General features: G+C 39.0%; 1 protein-coding gene across 8 annotated transcripts in view; it reads right to left on the bottom strand.

Moving 5' to 3' along the window:
* Positions 1-213: 213 nt before the first annotated feature.
* The window catches only part of KIF21A (kinesin family member 21A), a 208,859-nt gene continuing 199,072 nt past the window's right edge, over positions 214-10,000 (bottom strand). For all 8 annotated transcript variants that reach the window (XM_089684956.1, XM_089684992.1, XM_089684972.1 and 5 more), the window contains 5 exons: positions 8,756-8,920; positions 6,315-6,432; positions 4,898-5,068; positions 4,604-4,803; positions 214-1,472 (listed from right to left, as the gene is read on the bottom strand). In XM_089684956.1, coding sequence (XP_089541082.1) covers positions 1,379-1,472; positions 4,604-4,803; positions 4,898-5,068; positions 6,315-6,432; positions 8,756-8,920 — 748 coding nt within the window. In that variant the 3' untranslated portion in view covers positions 214-1,378. The remainder of the gene's footprint in view (positions 1,473-4,603; positions 4,804-4,897; positions 5,069-6,314; positions 6,433-8,755; positions 8,921-10,000) is intronic.

A 10,000-nucleotide genomic window follows, 5' to 3' on the forward strand; every position in this document is an offset into this window, starting at 1 on the left:
TTAGCTAGGTGGAGCATATATAATAATGGAGGGCTGACCAAGACGCATACTGGAGGGCAGTTGTCACACTGAGCCTGCATTCCTCTCATTTGTATATGGCTGGCCTTAGAGATGACCAGTGCAACTATATCATCTATGTGACAAACATTCTAGAGAAAAAAAAAACACCACACTTCATAGACTGCTTCCCATAATCAAACAGCAACAAAGTCACAGGTTGCATGTATTTATTCATGCAATAGCTTAGATGACGATCACAAGGTATCTCAATCTACAAACAAAATATGCACAAATATTAAACCTATATTAAATTTGCAGGTTTCAAATTTACAAAATAAGATTAAGAAAAAGCATTTTTTTCCAATTCACACAGCATTTTAAAATCAAAGCAGGAGCTAAAGATCTTTTTACATCCAAAATTATATACAACATTTTCTACCACAGAAAATACTCAAACTCTCAAATGAACAAAAAAATGTATTCAAAATATATTTAGCAGCATTTTAAATTAGAAGAAAGCAAACGTATGCAGCTGATAGAACAAAATGTAAGTATTTTAGGAAAAAAAAAACAAAAACTAGTAAACAAAAATAAGTTAAAGCATTTAAGTTTTAACAGTAGGACACACGCATACATCATACAACACAGCTTTGCCTTCCAGCCACATAAAAGGTTAACTGTTTGGGGAAAGAAGAAATGTGTGATCTTTAAACATTTACTGCACATAAAATCCTGAGCACAAGGACGTGCAGAAAAGCTAAACTTTGGTCAAGTATAAAGTAAGGTATTCAACACCAAAGCTTTATTGACAAGGAGTGAACATTTGTAATACATCAGGTATTGCTGGAAAAACTTACATGCTGATTTTATGTTTTACCAAAAACCATCATGGGAGTTTTTGTTCATCAATACCAACAAGTGGCTACCCCTTATCTTGGCAGTATTTAGACATAAGACCTACAGGCACACAGTTTGTATATGTGATAGCGGATACTACAAAAGTACTTCAAGTAAACCCTGTATGTTATATTTGCTTGCATACCTATACCTCATAATAGAGCAGAGCCACTGAAAATTACACAGAAACAGCTTTATATTATTTGTACCCATGACTAAAACACAACAAACCATATTTTCAGTCAGGGAGTGAAATGGAATTGTTTAGGTTATAGAACAGCAGGATCGTTATATGCGTGTGCAAAACTCGGTAAGCAGCCTACCGCTGTTAAGAATACAGTAACAGTACAGTCGATCCCAATTTCCAATTAGTTCCAATATACTATATGTCGCAGTTATACTTTAACAAATGCCCAGGTAATTCTAATGGTAAACAGTTTGTCACAGTTTCTCCTTAAGACTTTATGTTGATACTTCCAGTTCAATTGCTGGCAACCTCTTCACTCGTGTCCCCAGCATCAGATATCTGCCCGTCCAGTGAACCATGAGCTTTCCAGATCCTCACAGTTTGGTCACTGCAAAGAACATAAAATGAGAAACACGAATCATGAGGCGAATGGTTACAGTAAAGAAAAGATAATATTAATGGCCATAACAACAATAGTGCTGAAATTTTGAGCGGAGGATAAGTGTAGAAAAGCTGCAAGGATGTTACGTCAGCATAAAGTAAAGAGCATTCTTGCTGTGTAGTAGTCAGCTTTGCTCTAGCACGAGTAAGGTCAAGTTTGGATAAACTGTACTTCTACCAAAGGGGCAATTTATGGATGGCTGGGCCTCATTTGCTTGTGCCTTAGTGTAAACGTGCACCTAAACCAACTGCTTATTTAGCTTTATATTTGGGTTTGGTGAATTAAAAGGAGAAGTTCACCTTTCGTAACATATTACACCTATATTCAGGGTGTAACATGTTACAATTGGACTGGCCCCCTCAAACCCCTCCGATCCTCATTGTGACATCTAACGGGGATCTTCTCCTCCCTGCTAGCTATCACAATTTAAAAAAAAAAAAAAAACACGGCCGTGTCACTCATTCACAGTATTCTGTTTGAGGTGATTGTAGCCGTATTAGTGCATTTGTGGCAGAAACAATTGAGTATTGTCTGTGATACTTTTTTTATTTGCACTAACATACAATTTTGAGGACAAGCTTTCGGGGTATGTCCCCATCTTCAAAGTCCAAACAGTACTCTGTTGTGAGTATCTATGGCCTAACCTTCTGCCGTAGAGTCCAAAGTCCAAAGGTAGTTCATTGAACCTTCCTGTCAGTAAGTATCTGCTTGCCTGTACGGGATGTATGAGCAAGCAGATCTACTGACAGGTCAGGGGGGAGTCCTGCATGGCACCAGAGGATCTTTTGATCACTGGTGCAATGCTTTAGAGACTCCACAAACAAAAAATAATAAATACACTTTTTTTTTCTGCAAAAACAAATGTGCATTTATTATTTTTTGTTAAACATGTTGCTGCATTTTCTGGACTCCTGACCAGTCATGCACCTATGAAACATGGATACAAGGCTCAAAGAACGCAGCATGGGTCTGGTGCAGGGATGTTTCCAGAACCACTCCTGTGTGAACTCGGGCTATCACAAACCTGGGTTTACATAAGAGCAGTGGGGAAACTGCATGCGATTTGGACAGGAATAGCATTCCTGTTCAAATCTCATGCTATTCTTTGTGGTGCAATTTGCATCCATACATTTTGTGCAAATGGCACAACAAAGTATCAGTTTCAGGAGCATTTTCACTACTACTCGTGAAAATACTTGGTATCAGCACCAATACTGACATCTGTGCATCCCTAATTGAAACATTTTTCATGCATTTTTCTTTTGCATTTTTTAACCCGAAAATTGATCAGTGTGAAAGGGCCTTTGTGGTTTGCTCACCCCTTGTTGCGATTAGGCCACATAACTAGGCAATAACTACATTTCTTAAGAGCTTTCTTCTTATGTTGCCCTAAACATAGCTAACAATATCTCAAGTGTAAGATCGCCAGTCAGGTTTTTACTGTTCTGTCTCTGTTGGGGAAACTATCTGTGCCGTGACTATTGTCACACGGGAAGTTGTTGGGAAATCCAAAAATGTATAGCTGTCACCAGAACAAGAAGTGGGAGACATCTTTCAAAGTACACATCGGTTCCGGTGTTAACTGTGTAGGAGATTATTTCCTTTTATGTACTGCTGTGTCTTTGGGAAAGGAAGCGAAAAGAAATCGATTCAAGAGGGCAGAAATTATTCAATACTCTAAAACAAAACCAAAAAACTGGTTTTAGATGTACTTTATTAATGAGCAATTATAGTATAACATGTGAGCTCCTGCCATCTTCTTCATAAAACATAACTTTTTTTAGATTTTTTTTTTATTTTGGAACATTAAAAATGTGTGCATCCACATGTTATTTGACTATGTACAAGGACAAAAAACTTGAAGATTTTTCAATTCTCTAGAAATAGGCCCTGTACTTTTATTTGGTATAGCTAGAACAGTTGCTCATCAATGGCCTAAAAAATACAATCTAAATGACTTATCTTTTAATTAAAGAACTTTAAGTGCAATTAGCTAACACTACCAAAAAGTCAATATACATATATTACAATATACAGTATTTTTCGCTCCATAAGACGCACCTAGGTTTTAGAGGCAGAAAACGGGAAAAAAAAAATTCTGAACTAATGGACTGCAGACATAGTACAGGAGATGACCAGAGACTGCGGACAGCACAGGGATGACCAGAGACTGCGGACAGCACAGGGATGACCAGAGACTGCGGACAGCACAGGGATGACCAGAGACTGCGGACAGCACAGGGATGACCAGAGACTGCGGACAGCACAGGGATGACCAGAGACTGCGGACAGCACAGGGATGACCAGAGACTGCGGACAGCACAGGGATGACCAGAGACTGCGGACAGCACAGGGATGACCAGAGACTGCGGACAGTACAGGAGATGACTGCTGACCTTTGGGGAGGGGGGGGGAGCAGGTACCTGAATTTGACAGGTACCCGCTCTTACGTCCGCGGAGTTGTTCTTTGATCTAACCTGTTCCTCTATCCAGCCGCGCGCTGTCTTCACGGCTTCTGTAGTGTCGGCGCTCGGCATGACAACCGGGTGCCCAGTGCGCATGGGCGAGAAGCACTTGCGCTTTGTGATTGGTCCGGGGGCTTCTGGGATCTGTCATGTGTCCCAGGTACCGCCTTACCATTCACAAAAAGCACCGCTTCTTGCGCATGCGCACTTGGCACCCGGCTGTCAAGCCCAGCGCCCACACTACAGAAGCCGGGAAGACAGCGCGCCGCTGGATAGAGAAACAGGTAAGGTCAAAGAACAACTCCGCGGAAGTAAGAGCGGGTACCTGTCAAATTCAGGTACCCGTTCCCCACCTCCCCAAAGGTCAGCAGTCATCTCCATAAAGTCCCACTGCAGAGCTGAGCGGCCGGCCCGGTATTCTGACACGGCGGCAGTGGAAATACCGGACCGGCCGCTCCATATGATGCACTTTTTTGGGGGGAAAAAAGCGCGTCTTATGGAGCGAAAAATATGGTACTTAAACATTTAAATCATGAATAAGATCTACCATAGATTTCACACACACACACAAAATAGACACCAACAATGATAAAATTGTATGAAAATCCTTACTCTGCTGCAGTAAATATGTGTGTTGAGTTGGTGCAGATTGCATTTATGGGGCTGTCATGACCCTTGACCTCTCCAATAGGCATGAAAGTATCGATATTCCAAAGTTTCAGGATGCCTCCCCTACAGCCACTGAGAAGAACAGGGCAACTGGGCACGATTCCAAGAGCACACACCCAATCTTTGTGGGCATTTGGAACTTGCTGGAGGGAAAGAGAAGAAAAAAAAATTAAAGCTTACTAACACCAATATAAATTGTCATAAAAAGGTTCAGATGTTCAAAATTAGCAGACATACATAAAGAAGGTCTTTCCGGGAAAGGTCCCATTTTTTTATTCCGTTGTCCCTGGACCCACTGAAAAGGTTGTCTCCGCTGATGACAACTGCTTCTATGCCATCATAATGGGGTGGTTCAAAACAATGTGTAGGGCTAATGGCGCCAAGAGCACCTTCACTAATATCAAACATCTGTGTAAGATTAAAAAGAAGAAATGATAAAATAGACATACATTAGAGAGGAGCAGAGAAGCCTGCACAAATACTAACAAGGGCATAAATAGGGAGTCTCAAGATAGTAGATATCTTCAGATAGCAGCGGTTCCACTTGCCAATGTGTCACACCTGTTTCTGCTGAGCAATATACATACCCTACAAAATGCCTGCTCCTAGGCATCAGTGTTCTTCTGCACTGTGACTAGTGTTATGAAAGACCCATTCCTTTTGAAACACTGAACACAGAGAGACATATTGGCTGGTGTCTGCATAGTAGGTGGCACTCACTGCTGTGATCCCCTTACTATAAGGGCATAGCAGCCTGTATGCTTGAGAGAATACTTTAGTTACAAAGTAACAGAGAAAACTAGAGGCTGTGGAATGGCTTTCTTTGTTTTTTAATATACAACTAGCATTTGTACTTTGACTTGTGTTGATATCAGACTTTACACAACACTACTCAAACTGGAAGAGAGAATGGCACTCTAAACCAATCAGGGCTTCATTACTTGGCATCAGTTGTTGATCACAGAAGTGAAGAACAAAGATAACAATCTCTCTTACTGCTAAACAGTCTGGAAGAGAGCTAAGGAAGCAAAACTTCCCCTCCATTTAAATAAGGTTACTAATCACATTGGTAACTATTATAATTATGAATAGAGGGTGAGTTTTGAACTGTCCACTGGAGTTTGGAGGATGTCTTCAGTTATAAAATGCAGGACATACAGTATATGTGGGGCATATAAATGAGATGCAGGTTATGACTATGACCTGAAGTTCTACTTTAATTTATGGGTCTTTATACCTCTTTAAGGCTGTCCATACACCGCTCAAATATTGGCTGATTCCTCCTGGCTTGGCCAAAAGCCAACCAGTGTATGGCCATGCTGGCACCGCTCCACTGGATAAAAGTCAATTTTCAATTGACTTTTGTCATTGGAGCCTGTCATAAAGTTAACTGCCACACAGCGCTTGCATTCAGTCAGATGCAGGGCAGTTTGGGTATTCTGACGGCTGGCGCTGACAACTTTCAGAGTACAATAGCCTAGCAGAGGGGAGGATTTGTTCATCTAGCTTTACTGAAAAATTATGCATTAACATAACTTTCCTGCGGACTAACTCTGCTTCCTAAATATTCTAAAGAAGCTTGTGACCAAATCACATATTTCAGATACATATCATGCACAAAATATGCCGTTTCACACATAATTATAGCTGTTACCTTAATGTAGTGATCCTTCGAGCCTGTGATAATTAAATCTTGGCCACTGGCAACCTGATCTACAGTTAAACACATGACTGGCCCAAGATGTCCAGTTAACTTTCCCGTAGACTGAAACCTTATAGAGTAAAAAAACACAGCATTTTAAAAAGAACAGTACAACCAGATTCCCAGAAAAAAAAACAAAAAACTAAAAACCAAAAATAAAATTCAGGAGGTCCTGTTCAGCCATGGGCCTGGTTTTGAACCTTTCAGTGTCTAGGAGTATAGGACATGCTCAGTGAGATGACCGCATACATTTTTTGGAATGCAATTTGTTTAAATCAATTTTGCATGACTTTGCAGTCCTTGTTGCAACCTTCTGACCATGTAGGTACTGTTTATTTATGAGCCTGTTGTTCCTTTTTGTAAACCTGTAACTTTCTGCAGTAAATATTTTCTGCTTACTGTAGAGGCGATTTGAATATTTGGATGTTAATGAAGAAAAAAAAAAAAATAGTATCAAGGACCGTACTCAATTCTTGCTGCTTACTGTATACACATTTTATTTATTTATTTTTAAATATAACCTGATCCAGTTGATTATCTCTATTCAACTTTAATAACTCTGATGAAGGGTGATCGTTATGCAATTTGTTGGGCATTTCTTTGAGGTCACTGTGACCAATAAAGACCAGCAGAACTCCACCTACTTTGTGGTATTCCCCTTTGTCAAATCTATTGCAGTAGCTCCAAGGACCTATCTGGGCCCATTGGTTTCTAAAGAGCTGACTCTTAATTTTTAAAATTGGGAACACCTATTTATATTTGGGTCCCATGCTCCACTAAAATGTTTCCATTGAAAATTTTTTTCACTGGCAAGCCCATTTTATTTACATCCTGTATCGCTGTATAGCATGGATGGAAGATTTTTTTTCTTAATTTATTTCAGAGTGCAGACTGAACATAAAAATTGAACCACGGGTGGCTCCTCTATTTAGAGAGAGCAACAGGGACACTCTTGGACAGCACCCATCTGGAAAGTATAGTATTGGATGGACTAGTAAATTTACATAAACTTTACATAATTTCCTAAGAAATCAAGCTGAACTCCAACTAACTTTTTTAAAGAATATATGCATGCAGGTACCACATGGCAAATTACGGATGTTGTGTATTTCAAGATACAGTAACAAAACTAGATAGCAAGGGTGTTTTAAAAAGTAAAAAGTAAAAGTAAAGGTTAGAGAAATCCTTTTGATTACAAGTCTTTTTAACAAGGATAGGTGTCAAAACTGAAGGTGAGAGTCTCAGAAGTGCAATTATATCATTGTATCACAATAGTGGTGTTTAAGCCATTTGCCCCCTAAATGGTGAAATGTAGCTAGACGATTATACTTAATGGCAAATATTCTTTCATGTGCGCATTGTTGGTTCACATCTTTAGAACCTTGGTACAATGCACAAATCATACATATAGCACACTAGTTCCTACTCCCAGTTAAAATTGCTCTCCGTGTCATACATTACACATGCTATACTTCACATTAAAACTGCACAGCATAACAGACATACCGCAAACGGCAGTTCTATTTTAAATGAAATCCCATCACAATACACCCTAAAGCACAGGCTCTATTGCACACTGTATACATTGCATGGCACATAATGCATAACACTTGCTGCACTCTACAATACAAACTGCACTCACTGCACATCACATGCAAACACGGAGCTCTCTTCCATACCTTGTACCTCAGCTGAATTCTTCTGCGCACTTTAGCTTTTGCACTTCTCCACTTTGGTTTGGCCCTGTTACAACTTTCCTTGCCTGCTCACTCTGCACATCATATAAAAGCAAGGGGTGGCAGGCACAATATAGTGCTTAACAGATGTAAGTATGGAACGTAATGACAGGGCAGAAAAGAAACCGGCTGCAGATCAGGAAAGAGGTGGGCTTTACTCTTATCCTTGCCTTGCTGGCCAGAAACATCTAATAACACAGAACAGTGGATAACATTTTGACTACATTTTAGCTCATGTAGTTTTTGTAGCTTTATTAGAGGCAACCCAGAATGGAATTATCACTTATGCATAATGAAGCGGTTAGTGGCACAAAATTAATAAGCAGAGTCTCTAAAATTACCTTAATTCTACATCTCACATTACTTCTATTCTAAAATGATATTTTGAACTTTAAAATCCTTTTATTTCACATTCTTCATTTTTTTATTTTTAGGACCATGACCAATAAGCAGATATTATTTCAGGATATCTATAAGTGTATATTGTGCATTTTAAAACAGTATATTTAAATGTTTGTGATAAGTACAGAGAGCTTATTTTTTTACATTATATTCAATCCTTTGTCTCTTACCAATGATAGCAGGTATCCAGTACCATGATTTCAGAATTTTTTTTTTTTTTTTAAAAAAAGCATAAATCTGTAAAGATTAAATTACCTTTTCAGGTCCCACATTCTCACTGCATTTCCAGCTGCTGCATACAAGAAGGTACCAGTTGGATTTAGTGCAATCTGGTTAATTTGATTTTCACCAGGAGGAATAGTCACTGTCCTGCTTTGACTTCCAGCGCAGGAATCCCATGTCATGACTTGACCTGAAGACCTTAAATCAAATAACAAACAACATGTTACATAAACTTCCCACTGTTAAAATGAAAAATACACTTAAATCTGATAGAAGCAAGACTTTGCTGTACTTCACTATGGAGTTGAAATAAAAAAGAAATAAAAAGGTACTGCATGTACTGTTCACCTCCAGCAATGTCCTTTTGTTCTGTCAACGACAGGTAGATGACAGTAGTATGACACTTTCAACACAAAACCTCTTTTAGAAAAATTAGGTTTATATCAGGGCCATGTTACATAATAATGGCCACATTTCTATATGGTTAACGCTAATCATAAAGCAGCAATTTATATATATATATATATATATATATATATATATATATATTATACACACATATACATATACAGTTAGGTCCATATATATTTGTACACAGGCACAATTTTCGTTTTTTTCAGGTATTTACCAAAATATATTCAAGCTATAGTCATAATGGATATGGGCTAAAAGGGTACACACTCAGGTTTAAATTTGAGGGTATGTACATCCAAATTAGAGGAAGGGTTTAGGAATTACAGCTCTTAAGAGTAGCCAGCCCCCCCTTTTCCAAGGGGCCAAAATTAATTAGACAAATGAATATAATCATAAACAAAATGTTCATTTTTAATATTTTGTTGAGAAACCTTTACTGACAATGACTGCCTGAAGTCTGGAACCCCTGGACATTACCAAAGACTGGGTTTCCTCCTTTCTGATGCTTTGCCAGGCTCTAACTGCAGCTGTCTTCAGTTGTTCTTTGTGGGACTTTCTGCCTTTAGTTTTGCCTTCAGCAAGTGAAATGCATGCTCAATTGGGTTGAGATCAGGTGATTGACTCAGCCATTGCAGAATATTCTTTCCCTTTAAAAGCTCCTGGGTTGCTTTTGCAGTGTGTTTTGGATCATTGTCCATCTGTACTGTGAAGCGTCGTCCAATCAACTTTGCTGCATTTGGCTGAATCTGGGCTGACAGTATATCTCTAAACACTGCAGAATTCATCCCATCCTCCAATTTGGATGTACATACCCTCAAATTAAACCTGAGAGTGTGCACTTTTAGCCCATATCCATCATATCCA

The sequence above is a fragment of the Staurois parvus genome, unplaced genomic scaffold (assembly GCF_062004578.1).
Source record: "Staurois parvus isolate SC_StPar_1 unplaced genomic scaffold, SC_StPar_1.0 ptg000019l, whole genome shotgun sequence".
Lineage (NCBI taxonomy): Eukaryota > Metazoa > Chordata > Amphibia > Anura > Ranidae > Staurois > Staurois parvus.